The 26,682-nt window shown below is 36.8% G+C and overlaps 1 protein-coding gene across 1 annotated transcript in view; it reads left to right on the top strand.

Annotated features, from left to right (window-relative positions):
• Window positions 1–24,262, top strand: part of LOC110027559 (prefoldin subunit 6) — a 43,714-nt gene extending 19,452 nt beyond the window's left edge. Inside the window, exon 5 of the mRNA XM_020729048.1 lies at window positions 23,977–24,262. Within this exon, the coding sequence (XP_020584707.1) occupies window positions 23,977–24,033 (57 nt within the window). The 3' untranslated portion in view covers window positions 24,034–24,262. The remainder of the gene's footprint in view (window positions 1–23,976) is intronic.
• The last annotated feature ends 2,420 nt before the right edge of the window (window positions 24,263–26,682 follow it).

Raw genomic sequence — 26,682 nt, 5'->3', positions numbered from 1 at the left:
ACAAAAGTCCCCCTCACGTACACTTTGAGGCGTACATGTTTCATAATTCCAAGGGTCGAAGTCCCTTGAGCTCTGGATCAGACTGATATCCAAATGGTACTTTATTGTCATCCATTTTTTTGAAAGTAATTGATATTCTTTTTTGCGGAACCCCTGATACACAATGTTTTGTCACATCTGCTTCATTTCCTTTGAGAACCAGAACCGAGCAAACAGGAAGAGAAATTTCCACTGCTCCACGAAATTCAGCTGGACCAACCACCCGTATTTCTTTCCCAAAAATTATATTGCATTTGTTGACAAGAGACAATGCAGAAGGGTCTCACGAAATCGTGGTTATCAATATGAGGTGGTATACAATCCCCCTCTTCATAAATATTGATTATGCAGTTGTTTGGTACACTATTTGCTAGTAAAATACGTCATTCTACCAATCTTTTTATCAACATTTTCATAAACGGTGGTAATGAATCAACTTTATCATGATGAATAATCCCCGCAGGATTCCCTCTTTTATCATATGCATAATTATAGCAACATCCAAACTGAATTGTGATCATGCCCTTGCCTTTCATCCACTTTCGGGGCTCTGAATTGGTTTTTTTCTTCAACAGGCCTTCCCGTCCGCTTTCTCTGAAATCAAAAATATATTTCACAATTCTTTTCTGTTCATTTTTGAAAAAGACGTCAGTATGTAATTCCAATCCTTTCAAAATATTGACATAACTGTCTCGTATCCTTTCAAAATACTCAAAATTTTGTTTTCGCACTTTCTGGAATATTGTCAATTCCTCTTCAGAAATTATCTGCAATCTCCTGGGTTGAACGTACTGCGGGATGTATGGCTCTATATCTGGATGTTCCTCACTTCTTTGAATAGTCGGGATTATAACACATTCCTCCTGATGAGCATCATATTCCACATATTCATCACGAAAACCAGCCAGGGGATATTCTTGCAGAGTAGTCTCCATAATTGAATTTGGTGGAATTTGCCTTCCTGCCGCAGTTTGAAGCGGAACATTCTGGATTATTTGCTCAGGCATTTCTTCTTTATTTTGAGAAATCAAATCATGATTCGAAGTCGTCTCCTCAGCTTGTCTTTTTGCTAGTTGTACGAGTGTTTTGCGCTTCTTTTGACTCGCAATCCTGCGTTGGGTGTGGGTCAACGGCACTTTTCTCGGCAGATTTGTTGGAGAGCTGATAAGCTCTCCTTCTGCAGTTAAAACCATTGATCGCTTCTGCCCAACTCTTCCTGACGGATGATCATCATTTTCTCGAGTCTCCTCTCCATTTTCATGTTTTCTTTTCTTTGCAGTGGTGTCAATTTCGTTACTTTTAAAAGTGGGCACTGGCTTCAAACCTTCCATCTCCTTTGAGCTGACAACAATTAGCAGGGGTCCCTCATATTCCAACTTGACTTGCTCAAAGTCCAAGTCGAAATCAATGATGGCTCCCTGTGCCACCTCTTCTTTGTTTAATACGAGATTTATGTCATTCTTAAAAGAGAAAATCAGTCTTCCGTTCGACATTTCCCTGCAAAAGACAGGAGAAACGTCAGCACGTTAATAATCAAATGAACAGGAACAATGACTAATTATTATTTAAAAAGTGATTTAGTTCATGTTTGAATTTGGGAAAAACAAAGAAAATTTATTATTATGGGAACTCATCTTGTCTTGTTAATTTTATTACAATGTTATTGGACCCAGTCACTAAAAGTTATCGCATCTGCGTATCATAAGATCTGCAACCGGGTCCCCTGAAACGTCACGACGCGTAGTAGTTTTTCAAGTATCCTGCATTAATTGGGAGCATAAGTCTTTCGCCCTTACAATCCACTAACTGATAAGACCCTCCAAAATAAACTTTTTCGACCACCTTCCCAGGTTGGCTCAAATTTTCCTCCTATCTTACGATGTGCAAGAATAGGTCTCCTGAGAACCAGGACTAAATCACCAATATTGAAAATCCTAGGGCGGACCAGTTTATCGTGGGCATAGATCATTCTGGCTTGGTAGAGTTCCAAATTCTGCTGTGCTGCTAGACGGTCTTCTTCGAGGGCTTCTAACTCTTAAAATTGGAGTCTAACATTATCCTCTGTTATGATTTTGTTGGCTACTGCAATTCTGAGAGAAGGTAACTGAACTTCCAAGGGAAGGACGACCTCAGACCCGTATACAAGTGCATATGGCGTGGCCTGAGTTGGAGTTTTGACAGTCGTCCTGTATGCCCACAGAGCTTCTAATAACTGCTCATGCCATCCCCTTTTATTTTTCGTTAAATGTCTTTTCCAGAATCTGCACGAGAGTTTTGTTAAAAGCCTCTGCCAATCCATTTGCTCTAGGGTAGTAGATGATAGAATATCTCCAATCTATTCCGCGCCGTTTGACAAAATTGTTGATCTTCGTGCTTTTAAATGCTGAACCATTATCTGAGATTACCCTTCATGGAACACCGAAACGATAAACTATGTGAGACTTAAAGAATTGAAGAACATGATGCGCTGTGACTTCTCTGAAATGTACAACTTCTGCCCATTTTGAGAAATAATCTGTTGCAGCGAGAATAAAACGGTGTCCTTTTTACGACGGAGGGTCTATCGGGCCTACTATATCTGTGCCCCAACACTCGAATGACCACGACGCTATTGTAGGATGCCGCACATTCGGAAGTTGGTGTAAGATCACTCGGTGTAGTGTATTTGACATTGGTGACAACCCATTCGGAAGTTGGTGTAAGATCACTCGGTGTATTTGACATTGGTGACAACCTCTGGCAACTTCCATGCAGTCAGTGATCATCGTCGGCCAGTAGTAACCCATTCTTTTGATTTTCATTTTCATTTTCGGGCCTGACTGATGAGCACCACACAGTCCTGGTAGATCATCATTGAGAGATGAATCGGCTGGCAACTGATGCGCTATGAGGAAATCTGCTAAAAGTTGTCCTTTAATGGCGCGAAGAGGTACAAATGTTATGTCGAATTGCAATAGAATCAGAATTGCAATAGGAATTGCAATAGAATCATTGACCATCTTGCTAATCTTCCAGATAGTGTTGGCCGAGTCTTTAAGTATTGTAACGGATTAACCATTGAAATCAGGTGGACCTTATGAGCGAGCATATAATGCCTAAGCTTTTGAGCGGCGAAGATTAAAGCTAGACAATGCTTCTCGATGGGTGGATACTTTACTTCCGTCGGAATCAGACAACGACTCAGGTATTAAAGGACATTTTTTTTTCCTTCATCATTAACCTGTGCTAACAGGGCACCAAGAGAGTCGACAAAAGCCGCAGTATAAAGTATGAAAGGTCTACCCGAAATCGGGGCTGCCAACACAGGTGGCGCCATTAAATACTGCTTAATTTCTTCAAAAGCCCTTTGGCACTTATCATCCCAGATATATTTCGCTTCCTTTTTGACTAGTGCCGAAAACACTAGTGCTGACAGATTAGAAATAAAACGTCTTAAATATGCCAATTTTCCTTGAGAAGATCGTAACTGCTAGATCGTTTCCTTGAGAAGATCGTAACTGCTTTAAACTCTTAGGGGGTGGCATTTCTAATACCGCTTTAATCTTTTCTGGGTCGATTTCGATCCCCCGGTGACAGACAACAAATCCAAGGAACTTCTCAGAAATGACACCAAAGGCGCACTTTAGGGGATTTATCTTGAGATTAAATCGTCGCTCCTACTCCTAACAATCGCTTCATTTCTCTTCTAAAATCTACTTGTTACTTTTTTTCAAGTCACATCAAATTCCTTTTAACCTTTCTTCGACAATGTTGAAATTTCAAAACTCAATATTAAAACATAAACAACAACACAAATCAAAATCGTAAAATTTCAAAAGAAATGCCCAGTTCACTAGCAAGTGTGTTAATTTTAGCTTCGATGGTGAGTTTGCAAGGCCTTGAACGGTACTAACACTCAAAAATCTACAATTGACAGGAGTAATGACGTCACTAAGTTTGACTTTCCTGTTCAATGTACCAACGGATAAGAATTCTCGCCACATTGCTTCTACAATTCAGTTTGGGTCTGGACTTGAAAAATTTGAAGTGTTACTTGGGAAAGCACCACATGTGATAACGAGGATGACTGCTTCAGATGTTCAGGAACCGTCCTCTGAATTCGATCTAAATGGTAACCATGATTTTCCTTCTCTTAAGAAGGTGAAGATCAGTTCCACTCTCGCTGCACCAGCTATTCTAACTGTGAAAGGAAAATAAATTCTGTATGAAGGAGATATCTATACATGTAAAATTGGCTCTTCTTCTAAGCCTGCTCCACTGACGCGTTCGCAGAGAAGGAACCGCAGGAGGGAATTAAGGGCTCAGAAAGCACAAGCAGCCAAGCTAGCTTCAACACAGGCAACTTATTTACTGGAAGATGAACCAATGGAAACTTCACCCCACCTTAAGGGAAGCAGGTTCCATCCTCTGTCTGCTACCACTGGAGAAGAAAGCATTCGCAAAATGCTGCCAGGTTGCCTTCACCACCTCATTATCAAGGAGAAAAGCGAAAGAAATCTGAGACACTCACATAGATTTGCCATGTTTTTGAAAGAATGGCACGAAAAGACAATTGTTCAGTAGCTGAAATGGGATGTGCTGTTTCTACATCGATGAAAATTAAGATATTGGAGGAATGTGAATCTGCTCGACAGGTTCATAGGCCCGCAAAAGAAACCTAAAGAGGTACCACCACCGCGGATTTCTGCCAAGCTTCGATTGGGAGATCGAATAATCACCAACACTACTACTAACAAATTCAATACCACGAAACATAAATCAGATGAATCGCGATCAGTATCAAGATCATCGCCCTTAGTGGGTGGTAAGAGATTGCCTACTGTTACATCTGATCTTTGCACTAGGGCACTACTTCCCTTCGCCGTACTGATGTCATCAACGAGACACCTCGTCTCCAGTCATCAGTATCTCAAGGGAAGGTTTGGAGGCTTAAGGGCGCTAGTCAGAAGTCATCAGCAAGTGCAAGAAACTCTCACCCCAGGGAAGAGCCCAAATCCAGAATGGAAGTACCAAAATCTACAAGATCTAACACAAGTACAGAAGTTCACCAGGGTCCACCAATTGATCTGAAAGTCATTAAGGGAGATTCAATTAAAGGCACCTTGGAGAAGCTTAGGCACCTAGGAGAAGCTTAGGCTTGATATTGCAAAATTATCAAAAGAGCAACAACATGGTGATGAAAATAGGAATTTGAGTATGATGGATGATATGGAAGGAGAATATGCGGACATTCTTGTCGTTGAAACCCCAACCTCTTCGTCATCGCGTGATGCCCCATAGCCTGTAGAGGCGAGCACTCATGACGAATTACGAAGGGAAATCCAAATACGAGATGAGCAGATGGCCGAGATGACGAAGAAGTTGGAGGAGACGATGACTGCTGTTGCTACATTGCAAAGTCAACCACGGTCTCCACTAACCATTTCTCCAGAGGTAAATTGAGCAGAAGTTGTGCCCGTTTCAGAAGGAAGAAACGACTCTGGCCTTTCTAGCAGAAATCACCCACCAGAAAGAGAACCAGTTGAAGTTTTAATACCAGAAAAGAATATCCAACAAATAGTGGAAGCACAAGTTCAGAAAGTTTTAGCTCAATCAAAAGGAGGATCATCAGTCTTAAGGGGAAGGCCATACCCGGAGGAATTTGATTTGGTCCAATATCCAAAAGGATTTGTATCGCCAGTTTTCAAAATATTTGATGGAACAGGAAACCCTTGTCAGCATGTTGCACACTTTCGGGCAAGTTGTTGCAATGCGGGGGGTAGCGAAGCATTACTTTGCCGTTAGTTTGTGAATAGTCTTTCAGGGGTTGCTTTTGACTGATACGCCGAGTTGCCTAACAGCTCAGTAAAGACTTTTGTAGAACTAGAGGATTTATTTATCAAGAGGTTTGCTGGAGCTCAGCATCATATCACCATTGGTGATCTTGTGGTAGAGCGACAAAAACCAAATGAAATTTTAGTTGACTACATCCTGCAATGAAGGAATTTAAGTATGAAGTGCGAGCCTCAATTACAAGAACAACATGCAATTGGAATCTTGCTCAAGAGTATACACGGTCCAATAGCCTTCATGCTTAAAGGATTTACCATTAAAACGTTTGAAAAGTTATTAAGTAAAGCTGCAAATTTACAAGAGGATGTTAAGCAATTTGGGTTCCAAGAGAAAACTGATAAGTCAAAACCAATGAAGACATTTGAAAAGAAGACCGATACGCTGGCAACAGTGGATAGAGGTAAACAACCAATTCAGATTCAAGTTGAACAGCCTCGGCAGAATTATCAGCGTCCTCAACAGAATAATCAACAACAAGCTCAACATTCTCAACAAAATAGCCAATATTATGGTCAGCGACAGTTTCAGCAGAGATCTTACAGTACGGACATGGGACAGGCTCCGACCTTGACAGATAGGATGAACAGAAACTACTCTTTTAAGGATGAGGCCGTGTCTAAAATGTTCTGAAATTTGGTGAAAAGAGCTGAACTTATATTGCCAGAACCCAAGAAGCCAGATGAAGTTGATAAGAAAAATCATCCAAACTATTGTCTCCACCACAAGCTGATTGGGCATACCATAGAAGACTGTTTCAGCTTCAAATGTTGGGTGGAGAGAAATTACAAGAATGAGAACATAACGATCCCGAAGGAATATTTGAAGGAACTTGAAAGATGGTCCATAAATATGATTTCGGTCGATCCGGTTGATCCCTACACAACGGATGATGAATGGAGCGTTGTATGGACCAGATCCACAAAGAAAATATTAGATGAATGGAGTGTTGTATGGACCAGATCTTCAAAGAAAATATTAAATCAAATTCAAACTGTGTCCGCACAAACATCCATTCAGATTCCACAACCTGCAGAGCCAGAACTGTCAGTCACATCAGAAGAGGAGAAGAAAAAGAAGAAAGAAATTATCAAAGAAGAAAGGATTGACATTGCAAAGAATAATGTGGGAGCTGCACATTTTCGAGTGGTTATCTCGGATGCGGGGGAGAAATTCCTCGAACTGATAACTTTGTATGATTTTCTTTTTACTCCTCCGGGAGTTTGCAATGAAGAGATATTGATTTTGGCTACATTTTTACTGTTTCGGGTAATGATGGTGATAACATAATTAACGTTCAACCTAATTCGAATCTCGATGCTTATGATGATCCTCAAATCATACAAAATCCCAACGAACTCGTTAATATGGCTAGTGAAGAGGCTAATGATACAGGCTATGATAGTGCAGAAAGTGAAGCACCCTCCTTTGAATTCCGAGGAAAGCCAATAGCAATTGAATTGGAAGCTTCAGATTCAGAAACATCTTTGGAAGAATGGGTGGCTGTGGCAAAAGAGAGACCACCGGGTCCAACTCAAGAAACACAAGAGATAACAAAAGTATATTTAAGAAGAGGAAAAGTATTACCGCCAGTAACGGATCCGGGGGTGAAAGGAAAACAAATGCTTACCCAAAATGAGACAACTCCACCAGTGGAAGAATTGCCTACTCAAGAAGAAACTGGAAATACAAATAATAAGGTGGAATACAACGTTCTGGCACATCTTAGGAAGTTACCAGCCAAACTAAGCATTTACGATGCTCTGATCCTGTCAAAGGAGATGAGAGAGGCATTAATCAAGGCTTTACTTGACCCAGATATTTGCTTAGCCCATTTGGCCTGCGACTCCTTGGATGAGGCCTGTTCGTTAAAAGAACAACCCAGTGTTACTTTCACAGATGAGGATTTGTTGCTTGGAACTGCCGATCATAACCGACCTATGTATATTTCAGTTAACATTGGAAGATTCATGATCCAGGAGCATCAATTAACATAATGAATCTACGGACTTTAGCATATCTTTAGCATATTATATTTGGAAATTGACATCCATAAGCTCTCCACCGATAAAATGATGTTAAGAGGTTTCAACCAGAAAGGAGAGAGAGCTATTGGATCCATAAAAATTGGTGATCTAGTAACAACCACAAAGTTCCATATCATTGATTCAGAAACTTCTTTCAATGCCCTACTGGGTCGACCTTGGATTCATGAAAATAAGATGGTCCCTTCGTCATTGCACCAGTGTATAAAATATTTTGAAGAAGGACAAGAGGACTTGCAGCCATTCTCAGTGCATGAGATCGGAATTCATGAAGATGCTGCTTACTACGCTCCCGTGAAAAAGACAGTTTTCTCCAGAGATGTCGTATCAAGAAAGGTTGAAGATCTAAGAGTACTACCAGAGCCGAGTAGTCGGGTGCCGGTTCAACGATCTTCCACCATTCCTCTGAAACGAGAAATTGGAAACTCTTTTAGTCCTCGCATCCGAGATCAAGGCCGGGGACGAGGACGAGGAAGAGTTGGAAAGATTATTGAACAAATGAATCCGACTAACAACATTGAGTTAGAAGAAAGTTCAGAAGAATAGAAGACCGGAAAAAAATGCAATGATGATACGCCAGAAGACGCCACGTTTTGAAATTTCTTTGGAAGAAAATGAAAAAGATGAGAAAAAGGAAAATGAAAAAGATGAGTACAAGTCAATGTATGACAGAATCAACCACTACGTGCAGGCCATGACCTTAACCCCTATTAATTCTAAAAAAATTGAGGGTTTGGAGATCAAGGAAGTGCGTGGTGGGGGATCAAAACCAATAAAATTCTATCGTGGTTCTTCTACTTCTGGTCCTAAAATTGATGTAGATTTGGAAGAAGATGTTTCAAATGAATTAATGGAATTACCTTTTGATTATTGCTCTCCATGTGTTAAAAAGCTTGCTCAACGTGGCTTAGTACCATATAAGTTATCAAAAGACAGGTTGCAACTTTTTGAAGAATTGTGGAATACTAAAAATCGAGATTCTAAATCGAAAGAAGGCCTTGGTTTCAGCACGGTAGGGCCGGTCAGTGATGCAGAATTTTGCTTGGTTGTTATTAGTAATCCCAATGAATGTTGCTTTGAAGAAGAAGATGATCCTGAGAAATCTGGAATAGAAGATACCCCTGCAGAGTTTGAAGAGGAAATTAAGTCGACTGTTGATAAGTTAAGAGAAATAAATATAGGGTCAGAGGAAGATCCTAGACCTACTTTCATAAGTTCTTTGCTCAGTGATGAAGAGTCTACAGATTTCATCAAATTGTTGGTAGAATTTAAGGATTGTTTTGCTTGGAGCTATGAGGAGATGCCAGGTCTATCGCCAGAGGTTTCAATTCATAAACTTGGAATAGTCCCCTCCATGGCTCCAGTAAAGCAAGCTCTCAGGAGGATGCGCCTTGAAATTGAGCAGCAGGTCACCGCTGAGGTTAAGAAAGTGATAGAAGCTAACTTTGTACGAGAAGAACAACATCCAACATGGTTAGCCAACATAGTGCCAGTCAGAAAGAAGAATGTTCAGATCCGTATCTGCGTGGATTTCAGAGATTTAAACAAAGCATGCCCGAAGGATGAGTTCCCATTACTAATTCCAGAGCTAATGGTAGATATTGCATCATCACATGCAATTTTCTCATTTATGGATGTATCATCCGGGTATAACCAAATCAAGATGGCACCGGAAGATGCAACATTCATAGCTTTCAGAACTCCAATTGGGATTTACTGCCACACCGTAATGCCATTTGGACTGAAGAACGCCGGAGCAACTTATCAGAGAGCCATGACGGAAATCTTTGATGACCTCATTCACAATCAAGTCGAATGCTATGTGGATGATTTGATCATTAAAAGTAACCAGAAGGAGGATCATTTGTATGATTTGAGGATTGTCTTCGAACGATTGCGACGATTTAATCTCAAGATGAATCCCCTAAAGTGCGCCTTTTATGTCATTTCTGGGAAGTTCCTTGGATTTGTTGTCCGTCACCGGGGGATCGAAATCGACCCAGAAAAGATTAAAGCGATATTAGAAATGCCACCCCCTAAGAGTTTAAAACAGTTACGATCTTTTCAAGGGAAATTGACATATTTAAGACACTTTATTTCTAATTTGTCAGGAATGTGTAAACTCTTTTCGGCACTAGTAAAAAAGGACGCTAAATATATCTGGGATGATAAGTGCCAAAGGGCTTTTGGTATTTAATGGCGCCACCTGTGTTGGCAGCCCCGATTTCGGGTAGACCTTTGATACTTTATACTGCGGCTTTAAAGATTAGCAAGATGATCAATGATTCTATTGCAATTTAACATAACATTTGTACCTCTTCGCGCTATTAAAGGACAAATTTTAGCAGATTTCCTCGCAGCGCATCCGTTGTCAGCCGATTCATCTCTCAATGATGATATACCAGATGAGCAAATAATGAATATACAAGCCTCCAATTCTCAAATTTGGAAAATGTACTTTGACGGAGCTTCGTCATCACAAAGAGATAAAGATTTAGGGATAGTAATACCTGGCAAAGCAGGAGTTGGCCTGATATTCATAACACCAGATCGAGGGTTACTAAGGTACTCCTATCATTTAACAGAGCCTTGTACGAATAATGAGGCCGAATATTAGGCTTTAATCGCCGGATTGGAGTTAGCAATTTCAATGAGAATAGCAGACATTGAAATATTTGGTGATTCACAACTCATTATCCAGCAAGTGGCAGGGCAATACAAGATTCTGAAACCAAAATTGGAACAGTACTTTAATTATACAATGAAATTGTTGGAGCAAATCCCAAATGTAACAATATAGCAGATGCCGAGAAGAGATAATGCTCATGCGGATGCTTTAGCAAAACTTGCGAAAGAGTTAACATGCCCACCAGAAAATTCAATTGATATCACTGTGAAAGGACGACAAATACTTTCTAAAATCAGCATGGATGTTCTACAAAAGCTTGAAGTAGAATATACAATGACTGCGTTTGCAGAAGATTTTAATGATTGGCGAGAACCATTCATAGAATATCTTAAATCCGAGAAATTGTCAGAGGATAAATCAGTGGCTCATCAAATCAAGAAGAAAGCGTTGTCGTACGCTTTAGTGGACGATGTTTTATATTGAAGATCATTCGATCAAATGTGGCTGGCTGAGGTGCCTAAGATGCTTGAGACAATCTAGAGACTAAGACATCATCAAGAAAATTAATTTTATCTCTGTCATGCACATCAGTCAGGCCCGAAAATGAAAATGAAAATAAAAAGAATGAGTTACTACTGGCCGACGATGATCACTGATTAGCCCTGATTGCATGGAAGTTGCCAGAGGTTGTCACCAATGTCAAATACACGGAGTGGTCTTACACCAACCTCCGAATGTGCTGCATCCTACAATAGTGTCATGGCCATTCGAGTGTTGGGGCACAAATATAGTGGACCCGATAGACCCTCCGTCGTCAAAAGGACACCGTTTTATTCTTGCTGCAACAGATTATTTCTCAAAATGGGCAGAAACAATACCTTTAAGAGAAGTCACAGTGCATCATGTTCTTCAATTCTTTAAGTCTCACATAGTATATCGTTTCGGTGTTCCACGAAGGGTAATCTCAGATAATGGTTCAGCATTTAAAAATACGAAGATCAACAATTTTATTAAACGACACGGAATAGATTGAAGATATTCTGCCATCTACTACCCTAGAGCAAACGAATTGGCAGAGGCTTTTAACAAAACTCTCGTGCAGATTCTGAAAAAGACATTGGACGAAAATAAAAGGGGATTGCATGAGCAGTTATTAGAAGCTCTGTGGGCATACAGGACGACTGTCAGAACTCCAACTCAGGCCACACCATATGCACTTGTATACGGGTCCGAGACCGTCATTCCCTTGGAAGTTCAGTTACCTTCTCTCAGAATTGCAGTAGCCAACAAAATCACAATAAAGGACAATGCTAGACTCCGATTAGAAGAGTTAGAAGCCCTCGAAGAAGACCGTCTAGTAGCACAGCAGAATTTGGAGCTCTACCAAGCCAGAATGATCTATGCCCACGATAAACTGGTCCGCCCTAGGATTTTCAATATTGGTGATTTAGTCCTGGTTCTCAGGAGACCTATTCTTGCACATCGTAAGATAGGGGGAAAATTTGAGCCAACCTGGGAGGGACCGTACGTGGTCGAAAAAGTTTATTTTGGAGGGTCTTATCAGTTAGTGGATTGTAAGGGCGAAAGACATGCTCCCAATTAATGCAGGATACTTGAAAAACTACTACGCGTCGCGACGTTTCAGGGGACCCGGTTGCAGGTCTTATGATACGCAGATGCGATAACTTTTAGTGACTGGGTCCAATAACATTGTAATAAAATTAACAAGACAAGATGAGTTCCCATAATAATAAATTTTCTTTGTTTTTCCCAAATTCAAACATGAACTAAATTACTTTTTAAATAATAATTAGTCATTGTTCCTGTTCATTTGATTATTAACGTGCTGACGTTTCTCCTGTCTTTTGCAGGGAAATGTCGAACGGAAGACTGATTTTCTCTTTTAAGAATGACTTAAATCTCGCATTAAACAAAGAAGAGGTGGCACAGGGAGCCATCATTGATTTCGACTTGGACTTTGAGCAAGTCAAGTTGGAATATGAGGGACCCCTGCTAATTGTTGTCAGCTCAAAGGAGATGGAAGGTTTGAAGCCAGTGCCCACTTTTAAAAGTAACGAAATTGACACCACTGCAAAGAAAAGAAAACATGAAAATGGAGAGGAGACTCGAGAAAATGATGATCATCCGTCAGGAAGAGTTGGGCAGAAGCGATCAATGGTTTTAACTGCAGAAGGAGAGCTTATCAGCTCTCCAACAAATCTGCCGAGAAAAGTGCCGTTGACCCACACCCAACGCAGGATTGCGAGTCAAAAGAAGCGCAAAACACTCGTACAACTAGCAAAAAGACAAGCTGAGGAGACGACTTCGAATCATGATTTGATTTCTCAAAATAAAGAAGAAATGCCTGAGCAAATAATCCAGAATGTTCCGCTTCAAACTGCGGCAGGAAGGCAAATTCCACCAAATTCAATTATGGAGACTACTCTGCAAGAATATCCCCTGGCTGGTTTTCGTGATGAATATGTGGAATATGATGCTCATCAGGAGGAATGTGTTATAATCCCGACTATTCAAAGAAGTGAGGAACATCCAGATATAGAGCCATACATCCCGCAGTACGTTCAACCCAGGAGATTGCAGATAATTTCTGAAGAGGAATTGACAATATTCCAGAAAGTGCGAAAACAAAATTTTGAGTATTTTGAAAGGATACGAGACAGTTATGTCAATATTTTGAAAGGATTGGAATTACATACTGACGTCTTTTTCAAAAATGAACAGAAAAGAATTGTGAAATATATTTTTGATTTCAGAGAAAGCGGACGGGAAGGCCTGTTGAAGAAAAAAACCAATTCAGAGCCCCGAAAGTGGATGAAAGGTAAGAGCAGGATCACAATTTAGTTTGGATGTTGCTATAATTATGCATATGATAAAAGAGGGAATCCTCGTCATGATAAAGTTGATTCATTACCACCGCTTATGAAAAGGATGATAAAAAAGATGGTAGAATGACGTATTTTATCAGCAAATAGTGTACCAAACAACTGCATAATCAATATTTATGAAGAGGGGGATTGTATACCACCTCATATTGATAACCACGATTTCGTGAGACCCTTCTGCATTGTCTCTTGTCAACAAATGCAATATAATTTTTGGGAAAGAAATACGGGTGGTTGGTCCAGCTGAATTTCTTGGAGCAGTGAAAATTCCTCTTCCTGTTGGCTCGGTCCTGGTTCTCAAAGGAAATGAAGCAGATGTGACAAAACATTGTGTATCAGGGGTTCCGCAAAAAAGAATATCAATTACTTTCAAAAAAATGGATGACAATAAAGTACCATTTGGATATCAGTCTGATCCAGAGCTCAAGGGACTTCGACCCTTGGAATTATGAAACATGTACGCCTCAAAGTGTACGTGAGGGGGACTTTTGTTCCGGAACATACCTTTGTAGGAAGGGCTAGTTTCTACATAACTCCGAGAGGTTAGAAGGATGGACATGACATTAAAAGTCTACAATTTGTTTCGATCAAGTTCATTTTGCGATTGGATTGTATCCCGATATATCAGATTTTGGAAGATCAATGAAGATTTCATTTTGGCATATGATGCGATTGATTTAAGGATATCAAATTAAATGTTAATTCAGTCTTGCAATGAACATGGAACGATGCAAAATAAAATAAAGAAAATCTCTAATATAAATAAATTTGAAAATATATATTTATAAATTATAATAAGTTAAATTAATATTGAAGCCTTAAATTTTTGCGTAAACCCCTAGTTGGTGGCCCTCTTTTGGTGTAAAACCCTTGTTGGTGGCCCTCTTTCGACATAAATCCATTGTTGGTGGTCTTTTGGCGTAAACCTCTTGTTGGTGGCCCTCTTTTGACGTAAATTCCTTATTTGTGGTCTTTTGGCGTAAACCACTTGTTGGCGGCCCTCTTTTGACGTAAACCCCTTGTTGGTGGCCCTCCATTGGCGTAAACCCCTTGTTAGTGGTCCTCTTTCGACGTAAATCCCTTGTTGGTGGTCTTTTGGCATAAACGCCTTGTTGGTGGCTCTCTTTTGGCGTAAACCCCTTGTTGGTGACCCTCTTTCGACGTAAATCCCTTGATGGTGGTCTTTTGGCGTAAACCCCTTGTTGGTGGCCCCCTTACCTTCTTTCTTAAGTTAATCTTCTCACTCGATTAAATCAAATGCTGCAAACTTGTGATAAATCATTTCATTCTCAACTCATTCATTCACAAAATCTTTCTCGAGCTGTGGGTTCCCGATTGGGAACCCAACTCAAATTCAATTTCATATCAAATTCTACCTTTTCTTAAGCAAAACAGACTGCACCGGTGCGTCTGGAATGTCGAAATTACCGAAGGAGGACACCCATTTTGCTAGGGCGCCGCACATGGAATATGTATAATTCTTTTTTTTTTCAAAACCTAAATCCCTAATCCCACAGTTCTCTCAATCGCTCGCCTTCCTCTCCCGTTTGTGACCGAGCCCTTCTCCTTCCTCTTTGATCGTGAGCCCTAGCCGAACCGACCGAGCCCCCCTCTCCGATCGCAAAAATTCGGCCCGCGGTCCCGCTCCTCGTACGCCTGCCGCCCTGCGAAAAGCTTCCACGTCGTGCCACGCGAGCTGCTCTACGACAAATCCTCGCCTCTATCGTCCTCTCCCCACGTGAGGTTTGTCGCTTCCCTTGGCTCAACTCACCGCCCAGATGAGGGATAGTATTTTCCTCCTCCCTCTTTTGCTATAAAAACCTCATTTGGGGAGTTCCTTAGGGTTAGCCGAATTTTGCTTTGAGTGGGGGAGGTGCTGCCATTTTTGGGTCTCGATTCTTCATTTTGTGTGTGTGTATTTGAGGCGTTGAGAATGCCTTGCCTTCTCTTGGGCAAAGCTTGAAGGAGTGTTGGCCGAAAATTGAAAGGAAAGAGGAAGTGCTGCCATTTTCCTTTTTCCTTTTTTTGGAGTCCCTGGCTGTTTCTTCTTAAGTGGCTTGGTATTCTTGGGGTGCTGTTCTTTTCTCGTTCTTCTCTTGAAAAAAAATTCAAGCAAAGTATCCCTTCCTCCCTTAGCTATTCATTACTATGGGTTGTTGACTTGGTTGCTTGTTCTAGCTTCAATGTTTCTTTTAAAAAAAAAAAATTAGAAGGATTTGTGGTCAAACTTGTAGCTTGCACACAGAATGGTAGTTGGGAGTCTCCCTTTTGCTCCATACTTGAATAGTTTTCTAAGCATGCTTAGGAGAAAATATTTGGAGCATCTCTTTATTATTAGTTTCGCTGATTTTGGATTTCACATGTTCAAATGCTTGTTGAATTCACATTTTTGATGACTTGAACAAAATATTATGGAGCTCTTCTTTGTTTTTCATCATGTCATGCGAATTTTGAAAGAAATGTTTGAAAACTCTTCGTGATTCTTTTTGGTTGGTTTGGAGAAGATAGAATACATCGTTTTGCACATGATTGGTAAAGATGAAAGAAAGTACAATTAATACTTATTTATGTTGTAAAGAAAAAAGAGATTCTTTTTTTTTTTGTTGTAAAGAAAAATTTTGAGCTTGGACTTTTTTGAGCTTGGACTTTCATATGGATACATTTGGGGCTCACATTTTGCTTCTCTTGCTGTCCCCTTGTTGAAATATATGCTAGAAGTTATTTTTAAAGACTGGAAATTACATTTGGGGCTCATATTTTGCTTTTCTTCCTGCCCCTTGTTGAAATATATGCTGGAAATTATTTTTAAATGCTGGAAATTACATTTGGGGCTCACATTTAGCTTCTCTTGTTGCCCCTTGTTGAAATATATGCTGGAATTTATTTTTTTTAAATGCTGGAAATTATATTTGGGGCTCACATTTTGCTTCTCTTGCTGTCCTTTTTTGAAATATATGCTGGAAGTTATTTTCAAATGCTGGAAATTACATTTGGGGCTCACATTTTGCTTCTCTTGCTGCCCCTTATTAAAATATATGTTGAAAATTGCTTTTAAGAGTTGGAAATTATGTTTGAGGCTAGGTTGGCCATGTTCTTGGGCTCAGTTTGGGCTCCTTTTAGTGATTTATGTTAGCTGAAATACTTTACTGTTTCGTTTCTTTTTTGCTAGATTTGGTTTGTCCCTCGTGATGGACTCGATTTGCCCAATTTCTTGGGCACGATTTGGCGGTTGTTTTTGTTTCCTCCCTAGTTTTACATGTGAACTTTTTTGAGAATTTATTTGGGGTGGATTGGGTGACTGTTTTGCTCTTTTCCCTTATTCCAGTTTAGAACTTAATAAAATCATTATTTGAGGCTAGTTTGGTGGCTGTTTTGCTCCTTTTCCAGGCCTTAGCCGTGAGCTAATTTAGGGCTTAATTAAATCATTGTTTGGGGGCTGGTTTGGTGGTTGTCTTGCTTCTTTTCCAGGCCTTAGCCGTGAGCCTCAATTGGTGGATGTTGCCTTACGGTTCTCTTTTGTTGCTTTCTACTCGTGACTAACCCCTGTATGTTGTGTTCAATGTTGGAATTGGCTGGAATTTGATTTGTTCCTTATTTTAGCCTGGTCATGAGCTTCCCGCTATGGTTCTTTAATGATTAATTCAAGCTCAAATAAAGATAAGTTGATACCTATTGTGTTGATTTTGGGTATTGTTTGGTGCTGTTGCCTTTGGAGCCTTCCTTTTGGCCCTTACTCGTGAGTTTGTTATGATATTTGAATCTTACTCGAGAGCATTCTTTTTTACACAATGTTGGATTTATATCTCATTATAAATTTTTGATGGAGGTTGGGATTAAATTATTTTTGACATCAGCATGTTTTTCTAGAAGGATAGAATTATTTCTTCCAATAATTTGGGTCTCTTCTTTTATGAAATGTGAAAGAGCTTGTACAATTTCATTTAAAAAAAAATATAGGGTTGATGTAAAATTGAATTTACAAAGGGGTTTGAAAATTCATGAAAATGTCACGCGTTGATAAAAAAGTGAGAAAATGATATCTTTCTAAGATTGATTCAAAGCTCTTGAAGCTTCATTTTGGGATTAATATCAAATTTGATTTATAAAAGGGTTTGGAAATCCATAAAATTGCCACTTGGAAAGGATATCCTTCTCGGGATTGATCCGATTATTTTCTGTTTGACGAATTTAATCGTTTTAGACCGATACATTCATGATTTTACTTTAAGTTTCATTGATTTGACTTGGTTTTAAAAATGAATCGGTCTCGTTTTCGTTTAGTTTATTTTATTTTTTAAAAAATGAGATTTTTTGATTTAATTGAGAATTTTCGATTTAATTATATTCAGAAATGATTCACAGTCTTAAGGAAAATAAGAGAGAAAGAGAAAGGGAGAGAAAATTTAAAAATAAGATTTGGATCTTCGATGTGATAAAATCTAAAGAGTGGATAGAATAGTGAACCATCTATCGTTTCTTTTTGCATATGAAATATAAAATCGTAAATTCAAAGAATGTCCTAACTAGGATTGAAGCACACTTCACAACTATTTTGCCAGAACTAAAGGTTTACCCCCTAGGTTTTAAAAGTCTGATAGCGAGCTAAGTTTGATCTAAAGATGTTCGAGGATTAGTTGAAGGACACTTAATTGAAGTTAGACATTTTAGAACACTTCAGACCCAAATTAAAGTGTAGGCTTCCTAGATCTTAGGAGCACACATTGAGAGAGTTAATCCTTCTAATGTTCAAATGATCCTAAGAAGCCAGGCATCTGACCCCAGTTCATGAGATAATTAGGACACTAGGTATGAGGGTGCACTAGATCGTGATTCATGACTGATTTAATTAAATCAAATAATAAAATTATTGTCTTAACTTGACCAAAACTGAAACTCAATGCTCCGGGATTTGAGTTTGTCTTACACTCAAGTCCTCTTGGCAATTGGGGACATTCCAATATCTTATCACATATAAAACTCTTTTTATTGGTCATTTATATGTGATATTGTATTTCATTTTATTTGTTTGTTTTTTTCCTACGATTTACCTGTTTCTGTTAAGTCTTTTTCAGGTCGTACTTTACTCTTTTACACAGCGCATAATAGCTAAACTTAAGGGAGCAATGAACCTGTCAGGTGTACAAGTTTAATTTATATTACAACATTTTATTTTCCCAGCATGTTATATTGCTTTTGTATCCTGTTATACTACTTTTTATAACATGTTATACTCTTCTTTCAGTATGTTATACTGTCTTTCCTTTTTACTGTACAATACATTGTTAGTTTTCTTTCACACTGCATGCTTAGTTACTTTGTGCTTAGTTACTTTGATATGCTTTGATATGCTATGCCTTAGTATAAAATAACCTAGTGGTTAGGAGCATGTTCAAAACTAAAACTGAACCAGGAGATGCTACTACGAAGAGTTTGGAGCGAATACCGTGGGCAGCACAACGAGGAACAACTTCAAGGTGGATCTGCAGCAGCTAAACATAAAAACACATCACATAAACATATTCATATCACCTATCACCTTTTTTTAGTTTAAATAACAACATATAGGATCACTCTTTAGGCTTTTTGTACAACTTCGTTGTACAATTATAAGTCCTAACACTTTAAGATTCCGAGGTTACCGTGCGATAAGGTGTAAATCCTCCCATCTTTTTAGGTTATTTGCACAATCCGATATTGTGTCCGATATTGTGTAAACATAAGTGTGTAAACATAAGTCCTAATTCATAAATAATTTACAGGATTGAAATATCAAATTAAATCATTTCAAAAGATAAATTCAAACAATAGGATAGTTGGGACATCTCCAGGGTTTCTCCTGGATCTGTGATATCCTCTACTTTTCTTCCCTTTGGATTCCTTAAATAATTGTTCCTATTTTGAGTAATTCCTATTTGATTTTCCCATGTCCAATCGTGAAAACCTAAACTTTGAAAACTTGAAAACAAAACCACCTGATCTTAATCGAGAGTTTTCTTAAATAATTTCGATCATTTAAGATGTAATTAACTATAGGGGTTTGCCTCTATAGGAAATCAGGAACCCATATAAAATAAATCCTATCTAATTTTTCTTATGTTGGATAGGGGAACTTGTTGGCCTTTTTATAGAAATATTTCGCAGACTAAAACGGATGTCACAAATTTTTTAATCTAGATGATTCAATCCCTATTACAAGTGATATATTTATCTTTCGGGATAAGTGTATTACTTGTAGTATTGTATTCAATTATTTAAGTTGTTTAAAATGTGAGATTCGTTTGGTCTTACATATTTTAAAATTAAAATGTTACATTTTAAAATAAAAAGGGTGTTATTCATATTTAAATTATTTTCAAAATCACAAAATCACTATTTTTTTTAAACCACGAAGTTTAAAAAAAAATGGCCGACAGATAGTAAATGCCCTTGCACATGTTTTGATTTCACTTAAGAGAGGTAAAAGTTGGCATATATGTGTAGGCAATTGAGCCCTCTATATAATCACTATTAAATATAGATTTTCTATATTCATTTGGATGATTTACTAGAAAGAATGAGAAGTAGGCGCTACGATGTTATCTAATATTGATTTGAGGATTACTATCATTAGGTTAAATCAAAGGGGGGATGCTTAATAAAATAAAATTTTAAAATTCTAATTGGCATATATGAATGGTTTGTGATGCATTTTTGAATAATAAATGCACATGGTACTTCTATGAGGATAATGAGCCATGTACTGCTACCATATGCTATATTTATATTGGTTTATTTTGACGATACTTTAATTTATAGCCAGACAAGATAATTTTTTGATTTTATTAAGAGAGTATTTGTGATTTTAGATGCAAAGAAGCTGTATTGGAATTTGAAAAAAAAAATATTATGTTGTGAGTCCATATATGATTTGATTAGGATTTTTTGTATATGTATTATTTTTTTATTCTGATAAGGGCAAACACATTTAGTGGTTGGACAAAAATCGATATTCAAAGTTTTATTGATACTCCATGAAAGTGATTAGTTTTATCATATAGTTTTAATTACTAATTGTCTAAAGAAGGGAATTTGAATGGATAAAGACAGTTAATCATGCTTTTGATGATATCAAAGAGAAAATTCAAAGCACGTGTGTTTCAGTCGAGTTTCATAAGGTTTTGAGGACTTCTTAGTTGTGTCTGGTATCCAGTATTGGAGGAGTATTAAGTTAGAAAGATTATCTCATTACGTTAAGAAATAAATGTTTCTAGGCGTAAATATTCAAACAGTGATAATGGGCTTTACGATTTATTGCAAGCTCATTATAATTCAAGACATTATCTTCTAATCGATGTATTTAGTTCCCAGAAAAAGTTGGGATACATTCATGCTAAATTGATTGAATTTTTATAGGATTATTCATGCTCTTAAATATTGTGCTGGAAGTGAGAATGAATCTATTGATGTTTTAAGTACAACTTTTATATTTCTACAGACATTATAGGTTAGCATGATTAATTTTGATTATATAAAATGATCTATGCCACTTATAAGATTTCGGGAAGATTTATCAAGACATAAAAAATTACTTATTTATGTGTAGTCAAGATTACATGCATAAAGATGATTATTTATTTAGGAGTCCTTTGTATTCCTGATTCAACTTGAAGAGACTTTTTCAATTCTAAAATTAAATGTTGGGGATGCTTTCGGACATTTGTTAGGAATATGACATCTCAATAACTGATTGCTTTTTCTAGTCAATTCTAAAAAAATAGATGCGGCATGTATTGTGTCATAATATATGACTTGCTAGTTTACTAAAGCTAGGAAACATAATACATGCTCGCGTACTCCTTTTGCCAATTCCATGTAAACTGTAAGAAGCAATAAGTATGGATTTTATGTTTGGGTTTATCATGCGCAGCTACCTTTAGGGATGATTTTACTCTTGTAGTAGTAAAATTTTTGAAGGACCTTATTGCATAATTCATAGAATACCATGAAATTGTTGAGGCAGCATATATTGCTGAATTGTATTTCAATTAAGTGTTCAAATTATGTGATTAATCTTAAATAACTATTTCAGCTTATTTCATAATTCATAGAATACCATTAAATTGTTGAGGCAGCATATATTGCTGAATTGTATTTCAATTAAGTTTTCAAATTACGTGGGTAACCTTAAATAACTATTTCTAACTGGGAAGTTGAGAGTTATTTTTTTGGCGGAAAAAATGGAAACATAACATCAAATTTTAACTGACAATCACCCACAAACTGATGAACAAACTGAAATAATAAGTAGAAGCTGGTGAGATCTTCTTTGTCATCAAAGATCATGTATTACAATGAGATTAATATTATTTATGGTTGAGTTTGCATATATTTGTTCTGTCAATATGTCTATTGACGAGAGTTTATTGTAAATTAGCTCAAGGTTTCAACCTATAAAATGTATATATCTTGTCAACCTTCCTATTGATTCTTGGTCTGATACATATGCATAACTTGCAATAGGATATTTGTAGAAAAGTGGCTTTTAGATATGACAATTACAATTTTTTTTTGTTGATGTTAATAGAGCGTTTGCTGAGTTTAAACTTGAGGCATTTAATGTAGAATGATCTCCATGAGCTAGTCATTTTAAATTTTGCATTGCATTGGAGGTAGCATGGAGATTTAAAATATTAAGACAGTTTCATAGTAATCCAACTTTCTATCAGTTTGATGTGAGTTTATTTCTTGAACCTACTATTAATTGTTTTATTTGATTATTTTGTCCTTTCATTGTGAATCCATATCTGACTCTCTACCAAGTAATTCTATACAGCTTGTTAGTGGGGCTATTCTAGATGATGAGATTATGTCCACTGGTTATGGTGGCTTCTAGGGGCATCTTGTTCATTGGTGGGGATATCTTGCCTGTGATGACTCTTAATTACTTGCAATAAACACAAATTTTGTCTAGATTTGCATGATGATTATTAAATGCTAAATTCAGAGTCGAATTTGTTGGAGAGGGGCATATGTGGAAATGTGTGTTGATTCTAATCGGAAGCTTCAAATAAAGCAGTGATCTGAGTACAGTTTATTTATTTTTATTTTATTCTATTTTGTTATTTCATTACCTTGGGTGGGACATAACTTTAATGATTGGTTTGAGAATGGTTCTGTTTGCTTTTTACTAATATTAGGTTGGGATATATGACTTGGTTTGTGATATGGTTGGTTTGGTTTTTAGATACCGTTAAGTCCTACTTTCAAGTTCAATTCAAATGCTACTTGTGGATGCTGCTTGGACTTTAGCACCTTTTACGGATTTGGTGTTCCAGATATCTATTGCTATGATTATTTATGCTGTCAAAGGATTTTGTTATCACGTGGAATGGGAGATAGGTGGGAGATTTTGCTTCTATTTCACATGGGCACGATTGTTTATCACTTTTTTTTTGGGAATGTTTGTTTCACAATGTTCTCATGAAATGTGGCTTCGGTTCATGTGAGATTAATTTATGTTACTTATATATTCCTAATAAAGGGATAAGGTTTAAATGGGAAATCAATGATCTTTTGGAATCCAATTTGGTTCATCTTGTGTCAACATATGTTCTAACTTTGGGATGATGGTATTATAAATAGATATTCTGATGCATATACTTTATTAACTTTGCTTGAATGAGTTTTTTTTTCTAGTTTTAAACCCGTGTGTATAAGTTGAGTATGTGATTTTTTTGAGCGTTTTATAAGTGTAACTATCTTATTTTGTTGGAAGTCATCTTCTTATATCAGTATAAGGTTTGGATTTCTTAGTTGAGTTAATTTCTTTTTTGCCCTTATTTCTTTTGCATATTTTGACTTTCTAGCAGTCGTGATTTTGTGCAAATTTGACACAAATGAAAATCTATTAGTGGTGATTAAATTACAGTTCTTTGCGGATTTTGCTCGACTTTCAGAGAAAAGAGATTGGATGAGAAATTTTAATGGTTCTCTAGAAGCAAGGCTTGAGCTTAATTTTATGTTTGCCAATTTTTCTAGGAAGATGTTGTCAAGGGAATTCAATTTCTAGGTGGAGCGATGGGGATATAATTGAAAAACCCTTTTTGTGCTTGGTTTGAAGAATACCTTGTGGGTTGGGCTCATCTGGCTAACGAGTAGCGTTGGAGCCAACCTTAATATGGTTTTTACCTCTTGCAGCTAAAACAAAATATGGTTAAGATAATTTAATTTCTAGATAGAGCTATAACGATGTAATTGGTTCATAAGGTAATAGGTAGAGCATGAGCTAATCTTAGTTTTTGATGGCATGTTGCTTTTGCCCTTTTTGTAAAAGCTAATGGAGGATATATTTGTTAATTCCCTCTTAATTTCCAATCCATTTTATCCCAATGGTTACAACATCCCATGCTGAATCTCCATTTCTCTTCTCTTTGGCTCCTTATTTGATGCTTGGCTTGTATGTATGTGTTTCTAGATTTGAGTTTGATTAGTATTATGAGACGATATGCAGTGATTGATCTATTTGTCAATAATTTCTCTATTTTTTATTCAGGTTTTGAAAGTGCAACAGAAGATTCAAGTACTGCAAGCTGGAAAATCGAAGTCCTGAACTTTCTGCATTAGCATGCATCTTTGCTATTTCTTCTGAATAGAGACACCCTTGCTGCTTCGCTTGTCAGAAAATTTCACTAAAAAGATAAATAGTCTGCTATAGACACCCTTGCTGCTTCGCTTTTACAAACGACTCAAATGTGCTTATGTTTTATTACCTTAAAAACATTTTTGATTTGATCTTGCTATATTCGAACCAGTTATTAGAAATATGATTTCAATTGCTTGATTCGAGCTTTAAAAGAGCAAAATATTTTGTATAGCATCCATGCAACTATTAGTTGAAATATATTTTATGCTATTTTTGGACATTTTTGGTGCACCACTACTATTGTTTATGGAAATCACTGATATCTGTTTGGTAAACTGAGTGCTTACTGCTACTAAAGGAAGGGTTCTCCAGTTGTTCTAAGGGCCTGTTTGGGATTTTTTTTTTAGTACATGATTGTTTAATACATTTTTTATATGCTTCAATTTTTTTTTAAATAAAATACTTAAAATAATATTTAGGTGATTTTCAGTGTTTTTAAAAACATTGATATCCTAATTAAACATGTAGAACATGTTTTTTTAAAACAAAATAAAATAAAAATACAAAATAGAAAAACAAAAATAAAGGTGATCTCAAACAGCCCAAAAATATTTGAACTCTGCTTTACTTTGGCTTCCAATTGTTTCAAATACTATTTATTATTGTAATTTTTTATATTAAGGAACATGATATTTTTTAATCAGTCTGGTCGAGTTCTGGTTATTTGAATTGAGTTTAACTGGCTGGTACTCGCTGAATTTCTCTTATGTGATGGTTTCGGCACATTGTGCGAATGAACATTTCTGAATGATGATATATTCCCAGCTCAGAGTTTCTAGGGTTTTATTTGTGATTTTCAACTTGCTGATTTATTTTTCTCTGGTGAAAAAATTCAATGTTTGAATATTAGAGAGGAATCATTAGGGTAAATTTGCAATTTTTCCGACAGGAACAAAGGATTTAACTACAAATTTCACTTATTTTTTTTAAGGTATTTGTCTGAAGGCTTTCATCTCCGGCATATATTAACTTGAGGATGCATACTTCTTTGCTATTCTATGAGTAGCATATTTTTTATTATGAAATTTCATGTTTTTTTAATTCGGTGTTAATAAGTTCTGGCCATAATGGATTCCTTATACAACAATTACATTCTATCAGCAACAATTAATTATAAAATACCTCAAAACATTTTTCTAGCACTTTTCCTTTGTGGTTTGCACAAGAATGATGGCGCTGTTGTCGCTGCTGGCGCCAATGGCTGCCATCATCACTGCAATCTTCTTAAGTTTTTTTTTGGTTGTTGATAGACCGGACTTAGTCTCTCGAACTTATTCTTTAGATGTAAACGAGCTTTATTTTTTAAAGCATATGTTGACGTCTTTTTATTGAAACATGAAGCAATTATTTTTGTCCTCGAATGAAGATGGGTTTGATGCTTTTTAAAGCTACTGATCAGGAGGAGCTTGTGATATTCAGTCGTTACTAGAATTTTAATTGAGTAAGAGATTAACAATTGATATAAGCCAATCAAAAGCCGTTAGATGTTGATCCATGTCAAAATATTTGTGCACGCTTTGCTCTTTTGTTTAGCTTATATTTCAGTTGTTCATTTACCCATTGATTGACTGAATGCATGTTTGGTGATTTATGTCAGAAGTGCTCTTATATAAAGAATGGGTTACGCATATTTGATCGATTTATTTGGATACAAGTTTGATTGCTAGTGAGCTTAATCTTAATCACTCACTACATATCGTATCCCATTTAGTACGCATTTATTAGGAACATGCACATACGCCTCATTGATTATTTAGATGTGATTGTGTAGATTTAAGATAGGAAAAACTTCGAAGAAGGTTTATTAGAATCGGTAAGCAAATAGTTCCCCTATCTTTTGGCGATGATGAAGAGGTGTACTTGTGGCCATTTTAATAATTAATTTCTACATTTTTTAAGTGTGAGATTGTCTATTAAGTTTGTAGAGATGAAGGATCTTGAGCATTGCTCTCATTCCTTTAGATTGATTACGTTCCATTTTTTATAGATCATGATAGTTCTTAACTATAGGGATACAATTATCAAATCCCAATAATTTAATTCATTTTGAGTGGTTAGAAACATGGATTAGATACTTAAGATGTTGTAATTAAAACAATTTAGCTGGAGGGGGGGATTACTAATGCATACAAAATTATCAAATTTAAACCCATACTTAGATAAATTGTTGTTGAAATGTCAAATTGTTGTTATGTATTTACAGGTTTAAATTTATAATTAATTTTGTCATTATATATTATTAATCTCTTTTGATCTACAATCCCCGACACCCAGGTATATAGGATATCACAAAAGCCATTAGGTAAGTTTATATTTTCTTATCTAATTTATAATTTTTTTAATTCATGTGAAATAAAATGGGAGGTGGGACATTTGAATATAGGATCTTAAGTAAGCCAACACTAACCCAGTGAGTCATACCGTGTCAGAACCAAGTTACTTTAAGAAATTAAAACACAAATTTATTCGTCAAAACAACTTAAAATGAAAACTTGACTAATCGAGCAAATAAATTATCTTCCTAAATTTAAAAATCATAGTAAATAGTAATTTTAA

The sequence above is a fragment of the Phalaenopsis equestris genome, unplaced genomic scaffold (assembly GCF_001263595.1).
Source record: "Phalaenopsis equestris unplaced genomic scaffold, ASM126359v1 Scaffold000428, whole genome shotgun sequence".
Taxonomy (NCBI): Eukaryota; Viridiplantae; Streptophyta; class Magnoliopsida; order Asparagales; family Orchidaceae; genus Phalaenopsis; species Phalaenopsis equestris.
The sequence above is the reverse complement of the archived record's forward strand: the minus strand, read 5'-3'. Positions and strand labels throughout refer to the sequence as shown.